This window comes from Brassica rapa, chromosome A01 (assembly GCF_000309985.2).
Source record: "Brassica rapa cultivar Chiifu-401-42 chromosome A01, CAAS_Brap_v3.01, whole genome shotgun sequence".
Lineage (NCBI taxonomy): Eukaryota > Viridiplantae > Streptophyta > Magnoliopsida > Brassicales > Brassicaceae > Brassica > Brassica rapa.
Window position 1 is genome coordinate 14,246,614 of NC_024795.2, and position 23,591 is coordinate 14,270,204.

Here is a 23,591-nt window from a genome sequence, read left to right on the forward strand (position 1 = left end):
AACGTATTTTACGTAAGATTAATTTAAATGGATACTTTTTTTTATGTTGGGTGGGTATGGAAGTTAGATTCGTAAATTGAAACGAGAAATTATAAGGGAAACTTTAGCTTGCTAACAAAGTTTGATGATGGATTTTTGACTCAAACCACATAGACGACAACGACTTTGGTTGTTTTCTTGTGTCTTCGCATTTTTTGGGAGCTATGAATCTGTACACAAGTTTAAAGTAGAGTTGATAGTAAACTAACGGAGCACATGCAGTTTGCTTAGTACGAGCATAGTACACTTATTGATCAAACAACATGATATAGCAAATAAGATATCATTCATTGATTGCAACCGGTGCAACATTAGAAGAGTCCGAGATAACATAAAGTCTGGAAAATGTACAAAAAAACCAAAAAGCCAAAGTCCAACGAAACAGAGTAACGGAAAAAAATGATGCAGAGACGATTAAGCATTATCAAAGGACCCCAACATTTTCTTCGTAGACAATCACAGCTGTCTTTTGGGCCTCGACGTCAAGCACATCGGGTGTGATGCATTTGCATAGATCAAGACCTGCAACTGCGTGTGCTTGTATTAAAAGGATTGAGGTGAAGCCGGAGTCAAAGTGGGTGTGGTTCTGAGGGACGATACGAGGTCTCTCAATGGTTAGTGCCTTTGGATTTTTCGAAAACACTTGTCTGGCCGCGCGCCTGAGAAGGAAGGGAAACATTTCGGAAATGGGTCGGATTTCTTTGTTGATCATGCCGTCTGTCCTGAGAGAAGTGTTGCAGTCTAACACTACAACCTTTGAAAGGGAGCAGTCGAGACAGACACCTACCCAATGCTTTTTGTCGAAATTGAAAGGGAAGTATATGCGAGTAGCTTCGGTGATAGGGCAACCGACACAAAGGTATTGAAGCAAAGCCGCTGGGAACCGATAGCTTTCTTTCTTAGCACACTTGGAGAACTTGACGAAAGTCTCTGACAGTAGGGAAACAAACTTCGTGTCCAGTAAAACAACGCTGCTGGGTTGACGCTCTTCGGATAGTGCTTCTATCAAGGATCGAGTATGATGGATGAGAACATCCATCACCTGAAAATAAAAGGTCCAGTGCACAAAGAGGTGACATGAAACCCAGTGGTCACTTAAAAACGACAGAGACTGTAAAAATACCTTGGCAGTTAAGTGAGAAGATCTCGCAAGAATTGCAGACAGGTCACTGCTGTCTAAACTTTGTCCACTAACGTCGATGACACTGCAAAGAATAAGTTGGAGTTAAAACTTAAGTGTTAGCCGGATAAAAAGGTCCAGTGATTATTGGAATAAGATAGTTGTAAGTTAGAGGTGAGGAACAGACAATTCTTTTTGGAGCTTTTCGGCCAGAGCAGCAGCTTTAGCCGCATAGTCAATTACCGGGCCACGATGTATAGCGTTAACATGGGCCTCCCAAGCTCGGGTGAGGAATCGTTTATCGCACTGATAGTCTCCGACGAGGCTACGGGGCACAACTTTCTGTCTCTTGCTTTTCCTGTTTGCTGGAAACGGTTCTTGGTCGTCATTGAGAGAAATGGATGCACCCTCTTCCAATGATTCATCAGCGTCCACCAGATCTGTTTTACTAAGGTAACGTTCTTCTTGTGTTAGTCCTAGCGAGAATGTAGGCTTTGGGAAGGCCAAATTAGACTGTGCATTATCCTTTCAATAAACAAACAACGAATGAGTGACCACGTTGATGTATTATGAAACAAAATAAAAAAACGTTGAACAAAAACATCAATGGTATGCTAACCAAACAGGAACTCGGTTGAGGGATGACATTGGGAGTTGGTGGGTTGCTGTCGGAAGAAGTAGATGACGTTACTTTGGCACTTTCTGCATGACTTCCACCCGTCCCCGCTGTGGTGATGTTAGCATGTTCCTGGACGAAGTAACCGGGATTTTATCAAGCTAAAAACTCTTTATGAACCGCTAAGAAACAAATTACGCTACTACATGACCATGTTAGCATTGCAACTCCTCCACGACCATCTAGTAATATACATCAGTACATTGATTATCGGTGAAGAGAATGATGGCTCACCGTCAAATCCAATGGTGCAGGTTGCGTCAAGGGTGGACTGTTGATCATGTCCACCGCATCTTCAGGATCCTCTTCCTCAGCCTCCCGAGCTTCTCCGTCAGCAGATGAATAAGCGGGATGGACCTACATCGGTGAGATGTGTTAGCGAGATAGTACATACTGAAATAAGAAAGGAGCGTTGCTAAAAGACCAAACCTGCTCCTCTCTAGGATTAAGATCGTTATTACCATCATTGCATTTTTCGGGGCTACCTTCCTCGTTTAGAGAGGCATCGCCCATATTAACCTGAAAACAAATATGTATGCGTAAGCCAAGTGGAACAACGATAGGGGTAATGATGTTGATAATGACTTTTTCTTCCAGGCTTACATCTCCGGACAGTGGGGCCACGTGGTCTGCAAAATGAATAGCGTCCTGTATGCTGCCACATGGATCAAAATGACCGGTCCGTCCCGTTGACTTGTTCCTTTTGTGCGACGCATTTGCTACGGGAACATTAGGTGGTGCGCCGGGGTTGGGCTCCGTGGTTGTCTTCTCTCTGCTGAAAGTGGTCTCTGCTTGCTGGGCATGCGGAGGATCAGCGTGTCTCCCAGAGGACGGGGTAGGAATCATATTACTAATGTTCCTCTGAAATGTGTCAAACATGTCTTGTATGTAAGACCGCATTTGACTTTGCGATTTCGTAAACATCTGACCAAGGTTTTTAATTTCTTCCTCCATACGACACAGGTCCGCAGATAGACTACTTTTCAATATGGAGACAACATAATCAGGGTCAGCAGCGTCGGCACTATTAGCATTCACACTCCGCTTGTTCTTTTTACGGGTGTTGTTTTCTTTTGCGGCTTCTTCGCGCATTCGGATGACATCAGCGAGGGTCGCACCACCGAGAAAATGGGACTTCCGGAATGAGAAACCATCGTGAATACACTTCTCCAAGTTTGCCACAAGTATATCCTCCTCATCTCCAGGAATGTGGTTTTCGTCCTCGACATTGTCGAGTTCCACGCCATCAGAAATAATGGAAACAACATGCGTCTGCGTAACAGAGAAAAAATCACTAAAAAGGACTGATAACAAAAACATGATATAATGTTGCTGTTAATGACAAATACCTTCGAAGATGAATCAATATCACGTACACGCGCCGGATTGATACATTTCTTTCTCTCGGTATCATCGTCCACAAAGTCATCGTCGTCTTCACAATCAAGTTCGGAACCGGAGGAACTCCCACTTTGCACTACTCGTGTAAGTGAAGGAGTTGCTTCTATCAGAACAAGTTGTATCGATAGAACAAACCCTTTAAGTGCAATTGTTTTCTGTGAGAGTGAGACTTCATCCCTCTCTTTTATACTACTAATGAGCATTTCAAATGAAACACGGCCCCACGGGTAAGCAAGAAACTGATCGATATCTTTTATCTTCTCCGCGTGTTGTTCCAAAATTTTAGGATTATGCGATGTCGGTAGAATGACGGCTGACAACAAAGCAAGCAGGGCATACTTGATCCTCGTTTCTGTATCAGCAACCGTCTTCTTCTTTAGCATGCTAATGACATAACTGACAGGGACTTCCCTCATAGAGCCAAATAGCTCTCCCCAATAAGGCTTCTCTATTAGGTTCTTCGAGCTCTTTTTCTTTGTACGCGGCGGGAAGTTTCGACAATTGAGCCCTGTGACTAGAGCAAATTCTCTAATTGAGAATCTTACGGGTTTGCCAGCAAATATAAACCAGACTTCGTTCTTCTTGCCCACTTTCAACTGTCTTGATATAAGAAAACGGCCAAACCGACCGGAGTATGGGGGTTTATCTGCGATTTCGACAAGCTTTCCAAACGGGGTCTCCTTAATCCTCCGGACTTCATCAGGGCCGAGTGCGTTGAGGATTTTTCGAATGGATGTGGGTTTGTGGTAAGGTGTAACCCTAACTCCCTCGGGTTCTTCCCCTAACGCAAACATTCGGGGAGGAAGTGGTAGTGGAGGAAGAGATTCATCGCTGTGATCCATAGAAGGATTACTACGACCGAAGTGGAATCTAGATCTGTTTAGAAACTGATTGGAATGACAAGAACAGAGTATCGACGGTGAATAATATAGTAAAAAAAGATGGAGAGAATCACGGTTTTCGATACCAACTACCAAATAGGGAGGTTTCGAAAAATGCAAAACATCAACTTGCCTGACATATTAGATGCGTGTCCGTTTGGTAATGAATTAAAAAAATATATATTAGAAATACAAGAGGTAACCGGTTACTTTACTAAGGAAGAGAAAAGGGTTAGTAACGTCAATTACACACGTTCTAGATGCCTCGAATATGTCAAAACGGTATAGACCTAATTACCTCATAAGTCTTGTGTGTGCAGTGCAAATTCTCTTAAGACTATGTGGGATGTCAATAATTATTACACACTGGTGCAGCCACAAATTATACAATCTTCAAACATTTTTTTATTTAATAAATATATTATATAAATAAAACTAAACCAAATCTGTCATTAGTTTTCTTTTAATTTCTGAATAACTGATTTAGTGCTAGGTATTACCCGATCGTATGGATATGCATTGCTTAACAAGAGTTCCAATATATATAATCATTATACAAAGTTAAAGAAACATGAATCTTACGATTAGCAATATATCGGGGATCAAAATATTTTCGTAAACCCGAAATTAGTGGACAAGGAAAAAAATATTGGTACATTTCTCAACTTGTTGACTTCGTGTTGGTCTAATTAGAAGCAACCACATTTCATTAAATGTTGGGGTTAAGGAAATTTGGTCTATTTTTGTTTTGATATGGGTAAGCTTCTGGTGCCGATTCTTCAGGAAATCAAGATATGGGTAGTAAAAATCTTGAATTAGAAAAATATTGATATTCGGATACAATATAGATGATGCAATGGCGTTAAGAGGGAACAAGCAATGAGTGGAAACGCACTAGCCGTTCTTTCAGCGCACTAATCCTAGAATTGATCATATCATCGCAAAAGTGGTATAAAAAGTCTCTCTTTCTTTTTTTTTTCCTTTTTTCTTTTTGTGTCAATATGATTCAGTATAAATAGTACCGAGTTTCATATACATGGTCCTATGTATACTCTAGTTTGGGCTATAATTTCATTTATGGTATTTGCAAATGGTAAACAATTAAACAGAGGACTGAATGTTGTTCTAGTGGAGTGTAGGTATACAAAATGATATCTGATTATTTAAGTGGAACATCACTTCTTTAATCAAACTATGTGGAAACATTCTCTTCATGCTAGGTTGTACTATAGTTCGGAGTTTGGGACGTTAAAAGGATATAACTAGTCCTATACAACAAGGTAGACAATCTTCCTTCACAAAGAAGATGAACGCAAATGAACGCAAAGTTACAGTTATTACGTTGATCAAGACAACTTGTGCAAATTTAACAATAAGAGAACACATAGCAAACATTTAACTTTGGCTGATTGAGAATAAAAAAAACTTCGGCTGATTGAGATAATCTTTTAGCGAATCATGTATGACATTATATAATTTTGAGTAGGATAGGCGAAGCTTCTTTTATGGTAACTTTAATTTAATCTACTACTATACTTTTTCTAGTATTTGTTTTCTTGTCTAAGCTACTTTAAAACAAAAATCTTTGCGGGGTTGAAAAAAAAAACATAGAGGTATGATTATAACCCCCAAAAGCAATGCAACTGCAACCATTCACACTACATGCAATTGATTGTTTTCTTTTGTTTTTTTTTTTTTTTAAATTAAAAGCATACCGTGTAAATAAAAGACAAGATAAGAAACCTTTCGAACTTTTCACCGAAAAGCATAAGTAATAAACAGCACACTTAATTGACTTTTTTTTACTCCATAATCAACTAAATATTACTTTTTAATCAGTACAAAAAGTGAAAAAATATCCAAGTCATAGATTGCGGTTATATAATTAATTATATACGTATATAATCAGCGTTAGTATTTTTTTTAACAACAATAACTAAACTATGATAATAAACCTACCGGTTCGGAAAACCAAACTGATGGAATAGAATCAACATAAAACACAGCTGAAAGAAAACTCCAAGCGCCTCATGCAAGTTTATCCGCCACTAAATTAGTTGCTCTTGGTATATGTCGAATTAGCGGTAGTATAAACTTCTGTTTATGACAATTCATAGCATTTTTTACGAAATTATCCTATTTTTACGTTAACGACTCAAGTATCAATAAGTCACTGGAATTTGATCCGGGCGATCCGGATGCTCATGCAGATATGTTTTTTTTAAAAATTTGTTGTTATTTGTTTTTTTTTCATGTCTCTATTATATATATCATGTGTCATCATATAATTAATCGTATTCTATGCATACCACCATATAAAAAATTATATAATTAATAATATTTTATACATATCATCAATAAATAATTTTTTTGTCAGCTATATAAATAATTACATATATTATATTTTTACAATTTAATGTGAAATATAAAAATTATAATTTAAGTTGGTGTTTTAAATTGGGCTTTCTATTGTATTTTTCTTATATATATTGAATTTGTTTTACAATGGTTATTGGAAAATATTTTAGCAAAAATCAAATTTTGAAATATGTATACTTTTGAATCAATTTTTGATATAAATCAATTTTAAATTATTATTTTGATTTGAAATATGTATATAAAGTTTAAATTTTATTTCATCATTATTTTAGAAAAATAATGTTTTTAGTTAATTAGATTAGACTATTTTTGTATATTTTAAAACTGACTCAGATAGAGAGTTTCTCATAATATAGTAAACTTCCATTTTTTTTTAATAATGTAAGTCCATTATTTTTTTCTTAATATATTACTATCTATGTATCCAAACAACATTATATTTTTATACTATTATCCATGTTTCTAAACAATACCAAAAAATACTTCAATCTTAATAATATAAATGTGTTTAAGAATATATATATATATATATATATATATATATATATATATATATATATATATATATATATATACTTACTAAGAAGTCTTATATTATTAGCATTTCGTGATTAATAAATAGTTATCATAAACTGAAGTGTTTTAGATAGTCTATGTTCTATCTTTTTGAGTAATTCTTGGGTTGAATCCCGTAAAGTAGATTTATAGGTTCATCCCATAGATATTAACCAATAAAAAACTGTCAAGTGTCATATTTTATTTATCGTAAAAATAAAAAATAAAAAACAATAATAATTGCTAACAAAAAAATTGACATTATAAAATTTGGTAAACCTTAAACTTTATAACTCAAATTCTAAACACTAAACTTTAAATACTAATGCAAATAGTAAACCCTATAGCTCATACTCTAAACATTAAATCCTAAACTCTAAACTCTATGATTAATACTAAATTGTAGGATTTAGACCCTAAATTTTAAATACTAGGGTTTAGGGTTAATCCTACGATTTAGGGTTTAAAGTTTAGGATTTAATGTTAATCTTATAATTTAGGGTTTAGTATTCAGAATTTAAATTCTAAGTTTTAGGGTTTAAAATCTTGCAATGTCAAAAAAAAATTCTGCAATTGATATTATTTTCTACTTTTTTTATTTTTCATAAACAAAATATAAGATGTAACAGATTTTTATTGGTTAATATAGAGGGGTTGAACCTATAGATTCACCACATAGGGTCAATTTAAGAATTACTATTTTTTTAACAAAATCATACAAATCAATCATCAGCTAAAAACTATTATTACCACATGTGGCCCAAAAAAATAAATTACCGACTAGTAATAATTGGATGAAAACCACTGTGACATGAGATCAAACACTCAATACCCATAGTCTCAGTCTACCTATAGTAAGCGGGATTAGTGTCCTAATTTCCGGAAGATAAAGTAGCATTAGTATAACTTTTATATTGATTAATTTAAATGTCCATGAAGCAATAGTATTCATTATTTGAATTCTTTACTCACTCCTCCGCACAATCTTTCATATTGTAAAGGGAGACAGAGACACAGAGAGCATTTGCAGCCGACAGAAAGAACAATCTTGGTAGAAACACAAAAGCATATGTGCAGGTCTTTGCGATAACATTGGTTTGCTAAATTTTGTCTGATAAGAAACACCAAAACCAAAACCAAAAAGAAAGTTTGGATCTGTTTTGTAAAAGAAGAGATAAAATGGGTGTTGTTACTGTTCCTGAGTCAAAGCAAAGTGTCTCTGGCAAAAAAGCATTTCGCCCAAGTTCAAGCATCAGACACACTCCTCAATGGTACTAATCTCTTTTACTTTCTTTCTTTCTTTCAGACAAGAATGATTTTAACGTTTTTGGCTTATGGGTCCTCAAAAAATTGTGTATGTGTTTCCAGGCCGGTCTCGGACGTTACGAGTGACTTGACCATAGAAGTCGGCTCTGCAAGTTTTTCACTTCATAAGGTAATGAAATTCGAACTAAACTAGTGAATGGGAAGACGAAAGGCAAACCATTGTCTCTGTTTTTTTTTTCAGTTTCCTCTCGTCTCTCGGAGTGGAAGAATCAGGAAGCTCCTTCTTGAATCAAAAGACACGAAGAACACTTACCACCTCAACCTACCCGGAGTTCCCGGCGGGTCAGAGGCCTTTGAGCTCGCAGCGAAATTCTGCTACGGCGTCGTTCTACAGTTCACGTCGGCAAACATCGCGTCCTTGCGATGCGTGGCTCATTACCTGGAAATGACGGAGGAGTTATCAGAGAAGAATCTTGAGGTGAGAACAGAGGCTTACCTGAAAGACTCGATCCTTAACGACATCTCTAACTCCATCACTGTTCTTCACTCTATCGAGAAGCTACTACCTGTAGCTGAAGAGATTAGTCTTGTCGGAAGGCTCGTGAACGCCATCGCTGTGAACGCTTGTAAAGAACAGCTCGTCTCTGGTTTGCTCAAGCTTGATCAGAAGTTTGAGAGGTTGGCCCCGGAGACGGAGAAACCTTCTGATTGGTGGGGAAGGTCTCTGCTCATCCTCAAGCTCGATTTCTTCCAGAGAGTTGTCTCCGCCATGAAGTCCAAAGGTCTGAATCATGAGATCATCAGCGATATACTGATGAGCTACGCTCGTAAGTCACTGCAGATCATCAGAGAACCGAGTCTCGTCAAAGGAAGTGTGATTCTTGATTCGGATCCGCAGAAGAAACAAAGAATCGTCCTCGAAGTGATCGTTGGTCTCCTCCCGACACAAGCCAACAAGAACTCGATACCTGTCTCGTTCCTATCCACCTTGTTGAAGACAGCCATAGGATCCGGAACCTCTGTCTCCTGTCGATCGGATCTGGAGAGAAGGATAAGCCACCAGCTGGACCAAGCGATTCTCGAAGACATCTTGATTCCTGCGAACGTCGGCGGCGCCATGTACGACACTGACTCGGTGCAACGAATCTTCTCCATGTTTCTGAATCTTGACGAGTGCGACTACGAAGACGACGACGACGGAGATGTGGTGGACGAGAGCGAGATGGCTATGTACGATTTCGAGGGGCCTGAGTCTCCGAAACAGAGCTCTATCTTCAAGGTCTCCAAGCTAATGGATAGTTATCTAGCTGAGGTGGCTCTCGACTCCAACCTCCCTCCTTTGAAGTTCATAGCTCTCGCTGAGCTTCTCCCGGACCATGCCCGCGTCGTCTGCGATTGTCTTTACCGAGCCATTGATATATTTCTTAAGGTAACTGTAAAGCTAAGATTATCTCTTTAACGTGAGTTTTGGTTTGACTGTTTTTTTTTTTGTTGGTTGAGTTAGGTTCATCCGAACATGAAAGATTCAGAGCGTTACCGTCTCTGCAAGACAATTAGCTGTCAGAAACTGTCTCAAGACGCAAGCAGCCATGCGGCACAGAACGAGAGACTTCCTATCCAGATAGCTGTTCAAGTCCTGTTCTACGAACAGACGCGGCTCAAGAACACGATGACCAGTGGTGGTGGTGGTAGTGGTGCATGTGGTTCGAGTCAGAGCCAGTTCTTCTTGTTCCCGGGACAGTTTCCCAACCGTTCAGGAAGCGGGATGGCAAGCGGGGCGATTTCGCCCCGGGACAACTACGCATCCGTGAGAAGAGAGAACAGAGAGCTTAGGCTCGAGGTTGCGAGGATGAGGATGAGGCTGACTGATCTCGAGAAGGATCATGTTTCGATGAAGAGAGAATTCGTGAAGCCGAGCAGAAGAACACGTTATGGACTGTTTAGGAAGCTCTCTAGAGGTCTGAACAAGTTGAACGCAATCATGTTGAGATTTAGAAGAAGCCAAAGTGTTGCCGGTAATGGTAAACATACCGAGGAGAAGACAAACTCGGAGAAACGCTTCATGTTTCAGAAGAGAAGGTGTCACTCTGTTTCTTGAATTTGTTGTTTCTGATGCTTTTGTTCTATTCCTAAAAGAAGAGAGAAGTGTGTGTGTGTATGTGTAAATTTGTAATTTACATATAATATAGGGAGCGAGTTCATAATAGTTTTTGGACTTGTTGGGATAAAAATCTTCTGGATCATTTCTTTGAATGAAGTGAGTAATAGTAACCGTAGGGATGGATCAAGGTTCATGACAAAAAGGAAAATATCACTAAACAGATTTTTCGTCTCTCTTGCTTTTTTTTGGCACAAGGGAAAGAAAGTGTTGCATTATATCCAGAAAATAGAAGAGTGTTGTTGTATATTTCACAATTTAAATGAAACACCCAAATGGGTAAAATTCAAAAGGGTATATGGCATGTGGATGACTGCCTCATGTTTGTTACATCTTGGAATCCTTCCCCAACTACTAGTTTACCAAAATTTCAGCAATCCCTATCTGTTCACTCTAATGAACATACCAAATCAGTTATATTCTATTAAATGTATAGATTGGACTGCTTAAGGAAGATAGTATGAGAATATAGGATATCAATTTGCTCGTTTTGATCAAAATGACTTATTTGAAGATTCATCTTCACAAATGAGCGGAAGTGGGAGACAAATCAAACCAACTAAAGAACTTCAAAAATGCTCTAAACTACAGTATGTCATCGTGGAAACCGGAGTCTACGAAGCCTAGGTGGACACGAAAAATTAATCTACATTTTATGAGATCCTCCCATACATCACTCTAGTCTCGTTATAACTTCGTTTATTGTTTAAAGTCTAGAAAACTTCTAGCTCCGATCACTCTCTACCATATCAACTAGTACGAGTTGGTGAGGTTCTCTGGTCCCTCACTCATGTCTTTTTTTTTTCTTTCGAACATAACTGTAACATCCCGGTCGGTTAACCGGGGCTTCTAGCTCTAGTAGTAAAGGGCTTACAGCTGTGAGTACCGCCACCTGGTTTTGAATCCCGGCCACTGGGGAATTAACATTTCGGCATCGCCAGGGACAGAGGACCGACACGTGGCAACACGTGACTAGTCTGGATCACTTCTGTGAGGCCAGGATACCTCTGTATAATTCAAAAAAAAAAAAAAATATCCCGGTCGGTTTGTGGTTTATGGAAATGTTTAAAAAAATTGATTTGATTACCTATGTCACCAAAATGTATTTATTATCTTTTCGTCACACATCCGTTTAGAATTCCATGGTTAAGCGTGCTTGAACTGGAGTAGTAGAATGATGGGTGACCTACATGGCAGTCATTCGCAATATCATGTGAATGAAACCAAAACAAATGGAAAAGTCATATGCTGATTGCAGGGTCAGTAAACAAGCATATCGAGCCTCTGAAAATTAATGCACTCCCCGTCGCATGGAATGGGATCCATGAGCCGAGTGTGTGGGCATGATAGGTCCATTAGCCATGAGCAGTCATGGTGTTACATGTGGTATCAGGGACGAACTCAGACCAGTGTGAGGACCGGTGGGAAGGTTCACACTAAAATGGGTAGCGATCTTGGAGCGAACTAGGACGTTGTGTTCTTTGAGAGAGTGTGAATTGTAACAATTCGGTTTGTGGTATATGGAAAGAGAATTGATTTGACTACCTATGTCACCAAAGTGCACTTACCTTTTTGGTCACACATCCATTTAGAACTCCAGGGTTAAGTGTGCTTGAGCTTTAGTAGTAGAAGGATGAGTGACCTACCAAAAAGTTACTTGCGGTATCGTGTGAGTGACGCCAAAACACGGAGAAAAGTCATGTGGTGACTATAGGGTCAGTAAACAATACTTTCGAGCCTCAGAAATATTGATGCACAAATGGGCCCCAGAGGCCAAGAGAGCTAGCGTGGAAGGTCCATTAGCCGTGGGCGGTCGGAGCGTCACAACAACTTTGTCAACAAAGCTTAACTTTTGGGACTAAAAACGCAGAGAGGATTATACATCATATTTTATAAGCAAAATTTGATGCGTCGAGAGACAAAGTCAGACTGCTACAAGATTTAGACACATAAAGTAGTGATGTTAAAAAACAGTTCACACCTACGAGAAAAACTGAAATAATTTCGGTTGCCTCTTGCAGCCCCTTACAGACTGCTTCACAAGAAAATAAGCTGGTGTGTAAACTAAAACTAAATATCGAGTATTGATCCGACAAATCTTCCTATTTCAAAGAAAGAAAGTATGGTAATGGTAAAGACTCCTTGATAATTTCTTCATAAAAAATGAATATGATAATAAGCAAAAAAATTAAAGACCCCGGTGAATCCACCAGAATTCTTAAATGGACTAGCCAACCGTATCAAGGCCAAAATGGATTGGTATGAATTCATCTCCATGGATATGAGATTTGGTGAAAAAAATTGGGCTGCGAGATATTATAAGTCTAATGGCCTGGGCCCAGTTATATGAGCGATGCGGCTCAGTCTTCATACGTTGTTCAGTGGGTCTAGACAGCCGGAAACACTTTGGCGATGGTGGCGAGCACATCCACGCAGAGAGAATGACCAGAAACTTGAACGACAAGGAGAGCAAAGGGTTTCAAAATAATTCGGATCTAACAACAAAAAGATCTGAGATCTGGTGCCGGTTGACGAATCAGGAGAAAGCGATAGGAATCTGGGTTCAAATCTCTTCAGAAACGGGGAGGAAATAATTTGGTTATGAAGAAGGAGATCCACTGGAAATTTAACGGCTTGGACACCTCCAGTTGAGTAGAGAGTCCAACTGCAACCAGAAGCAATTTAATGGGGCTCAAACCTGAGATGCAGATGTCATATGTGGCGACGGAGAACTTTCGTATTGGCGAGAAATAAACGATTAACCAGAAAGAGGGTAAGAAAGGGAACTGGTTGAAGGCGCCGTTTCATTTGTGTCCGCCGAATAGCACTTGAGTCTCCTTTAAAAGGGTGATTAATGTATAAAAAAACATAAAAATATATGAATATAAAGACAAGTATTTGAAAACATTTTTGGAAAAATGGAGTTGACATGAAAAGGATGTTGACCGACAAGAGTGTAGTACACATGTTTCAGCTCAAAATCATTCCTCTGGAATGAAGTCTAAAGGCAGACCTGTTAGCATAGAACTAATCAGACCTAATGTAGTCTTTGTGTTCTTCCATGAACAACTCCAGCATTCTAGTCATCGCTAGCAATAACCACTGTACCAGAGATCAAAGCTCCTTGTGCACCAATGTTGTGTCCTTCTTTGTTCCTTGTATGGCCCTCTTGGTCTCTTAAAACTCCTTCAGCATCAACAACTGCTATGACTGCATCAACCATCTTTATAGATTTCTTTGATTTCGGTTAGTGCGTTATAAGTCAAGCAACTCCTAAGTTGAAATATTCAAAAGTTGTGTTTCCTTGTTGCTCATGATGCTGCAATGTTACACATGAAAATCACAAACTTAAAACTAAAATACTATATATAAGAAAACCATAAGATCCTAAAATAATAAAGATAATTATCTAAAACAATATTTGAAAATATTCCAAACATTTATTTACATCATTTTTTTCCGGATCGAAGAAGACTTTTCCTCAAATCTTAACCATTGTTTTTATCTCGTTTTTCTTCTTCTTCTTTATCCATTGATAAATTTTTTCAAACCATCTGACGTAATTATTTCAAACTTCAACCTCATTAATCTTTTCATAAGATTCTGCATCAAGCGATTCCAAGAGATTATAACTCCTCTCATCAACTTTGTTATTAATGTGAATGTCCTTTGTTGGCTCAAGTTGCACATTTTCCACCACATGAAGACAAACTTCATCAACGTTCTCTTGAACTTGATCGTCGTCGACTCAGTATTCCATTTGAATCAGACCTTCATCTTCATAAACATCAAAGACCGGATCTCCAACAATTTCCTTGTAACCAATCTTTTCATGTTTAGAAAAATATTTTTGTGAGAAAAGGGATAAACACATAAGATCACCATAGGATTAGCCTAATACAGTAATAATTTAAAAATAATAGACATAGGTCTAAAACACGTTAAAGACTTAAACTGCAAATAAGCAGAAACTTTGGGAATTGTTTAATTCTTGAAACTTGATAAAAACATGTGAGGAATTTCAGTCAACGATAAGTGTCGCCAAACACGATTGTGGGTGTCGATCATCAACTCCAAAAATTGATTCCAACTTCGGGTTTCATCTCCAATTTTCTCTAAGTTCGAGAGTGCTCTAGACTCTTCATTCTTGTCCAACCGTACCTGAATCTACAAAGACTCATAAAAGACTCGAACGATAATATATCATGTCTTAAGATGAATGTGGTTTCCGCATAAATACCCACCTGTTTCTATCTCACCGTGCAATTCTAGGCGCATGAGTTTTCTGTTACCATCTTTTGCTATAAACCCACGTCATTTCCAAGTCTTCGGTTTCTCTTTGAAACAAGGCACACGTGAGTCGTGACCCGTTTTTGAATTCTAAGCTCGTTTCTTTTTCCACTTTTCTTTACACCCACGTCATTTTTTAGCTCCAGTTTCTCTTTGAAACAAGGTTCACGTGACACTTTTTTGAACTTTAAAACTTTTGTGTTAGAAGCGGAGTGTTCGATGAATCCCTCGTCCGTTAATATCTTTTTATTAATTTAAAGGTTCACTAATATTTTTTTCTTCTAATCCACAGTTTTAAAAACCAGTTCTCATAGAAATGTTTAGAGTTTTTTATAGAAAACTTTGTTTTGTTGGTTGTCTTCGTTATAGCTTTACTGATCACTTCATGTTTTAGTAATGAAATGACTTTTTAATATAAAAAATAAAGACCCATTTTCTCAATGCACCAAAAAAACGTGTACTCTTTCAGGACGGTTTTATGTATTTTTTGTGAAACGCAGATTCTTATTTTATCAAACACGAGTTCTTTTGAATATGATAGAGAAAACAAAATAAGTGATTTAAAACAAAATCACTTGACAATAGGTGAAAACAACTTTAGGAAGAAAAAAACAAATAAAACCAGATACCCTGGCGCAGAAAAAGGTAACCCCCTTACATAAAGTAAATCATTATATAACGCCCCAAGTTAAGTAGTAGAAGACGCAATGGCATAAAGAGGCAGCATGCGGCGAATCCCAATACCAATTGCTTCAGGGACATCAGTCTGATCATCATCTGTGGATCTCCAATCAAATTGATGCACTAAGTTAGCTAAAACCAACTCAATCAGCACCGTAGCGAACGATATCGCTGGGCAAATTCTTCTTCCTGCACCAAACGGAATCAAATGAAAATCCTGACCCCGGAAATCAACAGACGTATCTAAATGCCTCTCCGGTCTAAACAACTCTGCGTCTGGTCCCCAGGTTGCAGCCTCTCTCCCAATGGCCCAAACATTGATCATAACCTGCGTACCGGTTGGTATATATAGTAATCTCTTAATTGGACATCATGTGTTGATTCATGAGGAACCAACAACGGAAGTGGAGGATGTAGCCTCATTGTCTCTTTGATCACAGCTTTTAAGTATTTCATGTCTTGAATTTCTTCTTCTGATACATTCGATTTGCCCTTACAAATCCCACGGACTTCTTCTTGAAGTATGTTCAGACACTCTGGGTGACGTAAAAGCTCTGTCATTGCCCATTCCATAACTGTAAAAGATGTGTCCGTACCACCCACAAAAATATTCTGAAAAGTGAAAACCAAAACAAGAAATATGGAGTAAGGTTATGTACTAAAACTTAATTGCATCTGAATACGTTTTTATTACCATGATAATAGCCTTTATGCTTATTCGGTCGATTTCAAACCCGATGCTCTTCTCTCTCTGAATTGCTAGCAATACATGGACAAAATCATTCTTATCTCCGCCACCATCTACATGATCTTGTACAACTCTCTCTAAGAATTCATCAAAATCATTTTTCGTCTTTTCTACTTCAGCATCCAAACCGCTGATCCAATCAAGCCATGCAAGCCATGGTACATAAGTTCCGATACTAAATGATCCCAACAGCTTCTCGAACCTCTCTATTAACTCCATAAAATCCGTGTCACCACCGTATTTCTTTCCAAAAGCAACTCTACATATTACATCGTTAGTTAAACTCGCCAATAGCTTGCTTAGATTAATCCGCGAAGAATTTGATTTCCTGATATTTTCCATCACTATTCTGATCTCTTCTTTTCGTACGTCTCGAAAGGACCGTACCATCTTGTTGCTTAGGAGATGAAGGACACACACACTCTTCATTTGTCTCCAATACTCTCCATAAGGAGCTAAGCCTACATCACGCCCGTCGTAGTGCAGCTTTCGGAAGATTTTCGATCGTGGACGGCTCGCAAAAACGCGGTCGTGGGTCTTCAAAACATCTTGAGCCGCGTCCGCTGAAGAGACTACAAGAACAGGGACACGGCCAAAGTGAAGGAGCATGCGAGGACCATAACGATGGCTGAGAGAGCATAGTGATCGGTGAGGGTAGCGGCCGAGCTGATGAAGGTTCCCGATAACCGGAACTGTCGACGGTGACCTTGGTGTACTAATTTTCTTCCCTGTTGACTGTTTTTTCAAGAAGAGAATGGTAACACAAATTATTGACAGTAAAAGAAGTATCATCATCATCTTTTGCATCTCTTGATTATTCAAAGTCTTCAAGATTTTTTCTTGTGAACTTGTGTTTTTCTTTTGGACTTGGGTACCGTATATATAAGCCTAGTTTATCTATGGTACGTGTTGTCTGTCCACTTGAATTGTTTAATCATCAAAACAAAAAACAATTGGTTATATGTTGCCAACTGTTAAAAATGGTATCTGATTATTAAATGTTTGCTCTTACAAACACGTAAGTGATGGAGAATATCCACATAGAATTTAACAAATTACCAATCGAAAAATCATCATATTAGTTTTTACTTTTAAAATATTGATATTTCCAAAAAATATTCCAAAACTGAAAAAATAACTTAAAAATATACCCAATCTTGAAAAAATTATAATAAAATCAGCTGAAATTAAAGTTCAAATTACTTGTAAAGAATACAATAATTTCAGAAAAAATAAAGTTATACGTTATTTAGAATGTTCAGATAAATTTTAAAACATCAATTAAATATTTCATCAACATCTTAATGTAATACTGATAGAATATAAAAAAATTCCAGATAAAAATAATTCTTTCAACAAAATTAAATTCTATATCAAATAATGTAAACTAACAAAGGAAAAAAATCACTAAAAAATAACTTAATATTACTCTATAAAATTTATAAGCCATTGAACATCTCTACATCAAAGTTTGGAATGTTCAGATAAATTTTAAAATCAATTAAATATTTCAATCAACATCTTAATGTTTTACTCATAGAATATCAAAAATTCCAGATAAAAATATTTCTTTCAAATAAGTTAAAATATATATCAACTAATTTAAACTAACAAAAGGAAAAATATAACTAAAAACTAACTTAATATTACTCTATAAAATTTATAAGACATTGATCATCTCTACATGAAAGTTAAAATCACTAATCAAAATATAGCAAATTATTATCTTAATTTCTCTCTGTTTATCTTTTTAAAATAAATATTAAAAAAGCCTAAAAATCAGTATCAAATAAGTTAAACTAACAAATAGGAAAATAGCTAAATATAAATATATTAAAATAATTAAAAAACTTAACTGAAAAATTGAAAATTATTTTGTAAAGAATACAAGAATTACAAGAAAAAAAATAAGAATACTTGAATTTAAAAGACATGAGATTTTCAGTATAGAAGTTATATATTATTGAGAATGTTTACCTATTTTAAAACACCAATTAAAATATGAAATATCCCAATATTAATTAATTCTTAGTAAAATAACAAAATTTCTAAAAAGATTTCAAAAAATGAAAACTTTTATCAGTTTATGTAAACTTAAAAATTATAACAACCCTCAAAATATGTCGAATCAACCTCTTAATTTAATATTTATAGAAAATGAAAATATCTATAAAAAAAATTATTTTAAAATAAATGAAATTTTGTATTCAATAATATAAAATAACAAATGAATATATCATTAAATAATTTGATATTACCATATAAAAGTTGAGGCTATACAATGTAAGGAATATTTACAAAGAATTTAAAACAACTAAATGATACATAAAAGAGCCAATCACTTGTGAACACTTGAGTTGTGATACTGCTTGTCATGTATTAGGCATAAGCTTGACACTCGCAGCCATGGAAGTACTCATTGGAAAACAATTCTCCCAATTGAACTTCTTAAGAACTTTCTCAATGTAATGAGATTGTGTCAAAAATAGTTCTTTGTTTTCACGTTTGATTCTAATTCCAAGAATCACATTCGATTTCCCCATGTCTTTCAATGCAAATTTGATGACAATAAAAGCTTTTCAAAGCTCTATTTGTCTAAGATCAGTACTAAATATCAACATGTCATTAACATACAAACAAATGACTAATCTGTTACCAAATTCATCAATATTTCAATATAAACATTTATCTGATTGGTTTTATTTGAAAGCACTTGATAAGACAACCTCATCAAGCTTTTGATGCCACTGCGCAGGTGATTGCTTTAGCCCATACAATGACTTGATCATCTTACACATCTTATGACGATTACCAGGCATAATAAAACCTACAGGTTGCTTCATATACAACTCATCTTCCAAATTACCATTTAAGAACGCTGTCTTAACATCCATTTGGTGAATCACAAAGTTATCAATTCTGCTAAAACAATTAATAATCTTATAGAAGAGATCCTAGCAACTAGAGCATATTTATCAAAATAATCAATACATTGCCTTTGTTTAAAGCCTTAAATAATCAATCAAGCTTTAAACTTGTCGATTGTTTCATCGACTTTCATCATCTTTTTGAAGATTCATTTGTAGCCCAAAAGCTTGCAACCAAGTGGGATATTCGACAAGATCCAAGTATTATTATCCATGATGGAATACATCTCATCATTTATTGTTTCATTCCAAAAAACAACATCTTGAGATTTTGTAGCCTCACTATAAGTTCTTGGATCATTATCGATATGAGTGTTGGATACCAATCTCATCTCTTTATCGTTCAACTAAATATATTTGAAACTCAAGACCAAATGAGTTTTCAATCCTTCCTCGCTTGCTCCTACAAAGCATATGTGACATGTTAGGAGACACAAAAGTTTAATCTCCGTTAGTAGTTACACTTGAAATTGAAACCAAAACCTTTGACACATGTATATATAAAAAATGAGTTTCATCAAATATTGCATCTCTTGATTCAATTACAGTGTGAACTGCTATTGAATCATTGTGTTCTATACATAAAACCTATAAGCCTTAGAATGCTCTGCAGATCCAATAAAAATGCAATCAATACCTCTGTCTCTCAAAATATTAATCTTGGGTTGGGGGTAGTCTTAAAACAGCCCTACATCCTCAAATTCGAAAATAATTTAAGTTTGGCTTTCTCTTATACCAAAGTTCATAAGGAGTAAGTTTTTTCCTAACAAAGATATTGTTGCCTAATTATATTTGTTAACATTTTGTTCCAATCACTACAAGAAAACAGCGGTATTCTGACGGACATTCCGACAGAAAATGAAATCCTCGGAATATCCCGAGGAATTTCCGAGGATATTCCGAGGAAACACAAAATTTGGTTTCCTCGGAATTTCCTCGGAATATACCGACAGAATTCTGAAGAAATATCGTTCCGTCGGAATATTCTTATGGAATACCAAGGAAAATTGTATTCCTCGGAAAAAACCGATGAATTTCGAGGAAATATTATAGACGTTAGAGAGCCGTTGGGGGATTTTAAAAATTCCGAGGAAATTCCGACGAACTAGCCGTTGGCATCGGAATTCCGTCGGAATTTCCTCGGTCTATCGGAAGGATTTCAACTATAAATACAAGCACCCCTCTTCCTCTTCATTCACTCCATATCTTCATCTTCCCTCTCACTCTCTTTACACACGATTTTGATTCATAAAAAACATGTCTTCTTCAAATTATTTTCGTTCTTGGATTGATCGACCTCATTTGGATCCGAACACGAGATTACTTACGGAAGAATACCAACGAGGTATAACCGAATTCATGGGGTTAGTTCACCGACAACCGGAAGCAAAAACATGTATGTTAAGATGTCCTTGCTCTAATTGTAAAAATAAAAAGGTTATTAAAGAGTGGGATGTTTGGACTCATCTATATTTGAGTGGGTTTACACGAAGTTACAAAATTTGGTATCATCATGGGAAAACTGATTATGAACATGGTAGTACTAGCGAACCTCAGCCAGCGGTTAGATTAGAAGAACCAATTAGAACGGATGTAGATTATGGTGTAGGTACTGAGCAGATGGTAAATGATCATTTTAGAGGGGAAGATTTACCCAATGCAGAAGCTAGGAGATTTTATGATATGTTGGATGCTGGAAAACAACCATTGTACGAAGGTTGCAGAGATGGTCATTCAGCTTTATCATCTGCTACAAGATTGATGGGCATTAAAACGGATTATAATTTGGCTGAAGACTGTGTGGATGCGATTGCTGATTATGTAAAAGGTATTTTACCCGAAGATAATGTAGCTCCTGGTTCATACTACGAGGTTCAGAAACTCGTAGCTGGTCTTGGTTTATCGTATCAGGTAATAGCTGTATGCAGAGACAACTGCATGATTTATTGGAGGGCGGATGAACAGCGGGTTTCATGCAAATTTTGTGGGAAGCCTCGTTATAAAGATACGAGTGGAAGAGTTCCAGTGCCATATAAAAGTATGTGGTATTTGTCTTTGACGGAAAGGTTGCAGATGTTGTATCTGTCTGAACGCACAGCGCAACCAATGAGATGGCATGCGGAGCACTCAACAGATGGTGAGATCAGACATCCTTCAGATGCAAAAGCGTGGAAGCATTTCCAATCAAAGTATCCCGACTTTGCGTATGAGAGAATAAATGTCTACCTTGGATTATGTACTGATGGCTTCAGCCCGTTTGGCAAGAGTGGAAGACAGTATTCTCTATGGCAAGTCATTCTTACACCATACAACATACCCCCAAACTTATGCTTGCGATGAGAGTTTTTGTTTCTCTCGATTCTCGTTCCCGGACCAGAGCATCCTAAGAGATCACTTGATGTGTTTCTTCAGCCACTAATATATGAGTTGCAACAACTATGGGCTCAAGGTGCTGAAACATACGATGTTTCGTATAAAGAAAACTTTCAAATGCGGGCAGTACTAATGTGGACAATAAGTGATTTTCCAGCATATGGTATGTTATCTAGATGGACAACGCATGGAAGGCTATCATGTCCATATTGTCAAGATAACACTGATGCTTTCCAACTAAAACACGGAAGGAAAACGTGTTGGTTTGACTGTCACAGGAGATTCCTACCACCAGAACATCCATATCGTAGAAGTAGGAATTTGTTTACGAAGAACAAGAGGGTGTTTGACAGTCCACCTCCGGAAAATTGTGGGAAAGATTTGAAGACACAACTTAGAGATTTTGGTGCAGAAAGGACGCCAGACGTCGGTGGACATGAGCGTTTTCCGGTAGATGGTGTTGGAGACCTATATAACTGGCACAAAAAAGTATTTTCTGGGATCTGCCATACTGGAAGGATCATCTACTAAGGCATAATTTAGATGTCATGCATATTGAGAAGAACTTTTTTGACAATCTCATGAACACGATCCTTAATGTTCAAGGTAAAACAAAGGATAATTTGAAGTCAAGACTGGATTTAGTCGATATATGTGCTTGTTCAGAACTTCATGTTGATGAGAATGGTAGGGCTCCTTTTCCCATATACCGACTTGATGCAGCGGGAAAGGATGCGTTCTTTGATTGGATTTCAAACGATGTGAAATTTCCAGACGGTTACGCATCTGATTTGCGTAACTGTATCGACAGAAAGGAAGAAAAGTTTACTGGCTTGAAAAGCCACGATTGCCATGTAATGATGCAGCGCCTCCTTCTGTTTGCCTTCAAGAAACTATTACCACGAAATGTTCATGAAGAAATTGCATGGATAAGTGGTTTCTTCCGCGATTTATGCACGAGATCAGTGACTCTTGAAGGTATTGAAAATTTGAAGACTAACATAGCCGTGATTCAGTGCAACTTTGAGAAGATATTTTCTCCCTCATTTTTTGATGTTATGGAGCATCTTGTCATTCACCTGGTAAGAGAATTGGAACTTGGTGGTCCTGTGCAGTATAGATGGATGTATATGTATGAGCGGTATATGTTCCATTTGAAGAAGATGGTGAAAAATTTAAGTAGGATGGAAGGTTCTATAGTCGCACAGATGATCAATGAAGAAACTTCAAATTTTGCCGAGTACTACTTTCCAGCAGAAGTTCAGACCAAAAACAGAAGACCTGCTCGGCATGATGATAGAGGCAAACGGGCAACATATCATGTTACGGTTCCAGATATTTTCACAGACGTTGGACGACTTAGCGGAAAACCAAAGGACCGTCGACTTACTGAGCAGGAGCGCAGTCATTTGCAAACATATTTGCTCACCAATTGCGAAGATGTTCTTCAATATGAGGGGTAAATAAATTAGCTTACAAATTTTTATTTTAACAAGTTGGAATTTAAATCTTAATTAATTACATTATTGTCATCATATGTACAGGATTTTCATGGCAGAAAAGCGGTTCGAATATAGATACGCCACATAGGACGAACTAGAAGAAATGAAGCAGAGAGAATTTGCTGGATGGATGTTTACTTATGTGAGTGCTTTAAACAAATTAAAATATTATTTATCACATATTTATACTAATTCACATTTATTGATAGGTGTCTGCTGGTTTGGCCCGAGGTAAAACATTTGACGATTGGATACGCGAGATAGTCGTTGGACCAAACTTTGTTGTGAAGTCATATCCGAGATTTTGTACTCGAGGATATGCATTCACAACTCAGAAGAGTAGACGTTCAAGTACGACTTATGATGCTGGCGTTTGTTCTGCATCAGGAGATGATGTATACTACAGACACATACATGAGATTTTGGAAATCAAGTATTTGGGCATGGTTGGATTGCGCTGTACTGTTTTCTATTGTGATTGGCACGACAACACTCCAGATCGAGGTGTGAGAACAGATGCATTTGGTGTTACATCAGTAAATTCGAGGCGGAAGCTGCAATATTATGATCCTTTCATTCTTGCTTCTCAGGCCGA

At 37.1% G+C, this 23,591-nt stretch overlaps 2 protein-coding genes, 1 long non-coding RNA gene and 1 pseudogene across 5 annotated transcripts; 1 reads left to right on the forward strand and 3 right to left on the reverse strand.

Annotated features, from left to right (window-relative positions):
* Positions 1-306: 306 nt before the first annotated feature.
* Positions 307-6,517, reverse strand: LOC103828211. 3 transcript variants are annotated; one of them, XM_033274473.1, is made up of 7 exons: positions 3,185-6,515; positions 2,439-3,107; positions 2,265-2,354; positions 2,070-2,192; positions 1,779-1,907; positions 1,347-1,684; positions 307-1,244 (listed from the first exon to the last, which is right to left on the reverse strand). In XM_033274473.1, the coding sequence occupies exons 1-7, from the start codon at positions 4,076-4,078 to the stop codon at positions 464-466; spliced, it is 3,024 nt and encodes a 1,007-aa protein (XP_033130364.1). In that variant the 5' UTR covers positions 4,079-6,515; the 3' UTR covers positions 307-463. The 3 variants fall into 3 exon arrangements, with proteins under 3 accessions (XP_033130364.1, XP_033130360.1, XP_033130356.1); XM_033274469.1 differs by having other exon boundaries at positions 307-1,081; positions 1,163-1,244; positions 2,265-3,107; positions 3,185-6,514; XM_033274465.1 differs by having other exon boundaries at positions 2,265-3,107; positions 3,185-6,517.
* Positions 6,518-8,074: 1,557 nt separating this feature from the next.
* Positions 8,075-8,768, reverse strand: LOC103874612. Its single transcript, XR_634239.3, has 2 exons — positions 8,535-8,768; positions 8,075-8,463 (listed from the first exon to the last, which is right to left on the reverse strand). It is a non-coding gene; the product is annotated as an uncharacterized LOC103874612 (long non-coding RNA).
* Positions 8,081-10,574, forward strand: LOC103874619 (BTB/POZ domain-containing protein SETH6). Its single transcript, XM_009153051.3, has 4 exons — positions 8,081-8,322; positions 8,420-8,486; positions 8,559-9,746; positions 9,822-10,574. Exons 1-4 carry the CDS (start codon positions 8,231-8,233, stop codon positions 10,413-10,415), a joined length of 1,941 nt encoding a protein of 646 aa, XP_009151299.1. The 5' UTR covers positions 8,081-8,230; the 3' UTR covers positions 10,416-10,574.
* A 3,728-nt stretch (positions 10,575-14,302) lies between these two features.
* Positions 14,303-20,249, reverse strand: LOC103874600 (annotated as a pseudogene).
* Between the last annotated feature and the right edge of the window lie 3,342 nt (positions 20,250-23,591).

Excerpts from the sequence above, each read along its gene's own strand:
- LOC103828211 (XM_033274465.1), bottom strand. The coding sequence starts at position 4,078 with ATGGATCACAGCGATGAATCTCTTCCTCCACTACCACTTCCTCCCCGA. Across the intron at positions 3,108-3,184 it reads ATATTGATTCATCTTCGAAG|ACGCATGTTGTTTCCATTAT; the intron begins GTATTTGTCATT and ends TCTGTTACGCAG. Across the intron at positions 1,245-1,346 it reads GAAAAGCTCCAAAAAGAATT|TGTCATCGACGTTAGTGGAC; the intron begins GTCTGTTCCTCA and ends TATTCTTTGCAG.
- LOC103874619 (XM_009153051.3), top strand. The coding sequence starts at position 8,231 with ATGGGTGTTGTTACTGTTCCTGAGTCAAAGCAAAGTGTCTCTGGCAAA. Across the intron at positions 8,323-8,419 it reads ATCAGACACACTCCTCAATG|GCCGGTCTCGGACGTTACGA; the intron begins GTACTAATCTCT and ends ATGTGTTTCCAG. Across the intron at positions 8,487-8,558 it reads CAAGTTTTTCACTTCATAAG|TTTCCTCTCGTCTCTCGGAG; the intron begins GTAATGAAATTC and ends TTTTTTTTTCAG.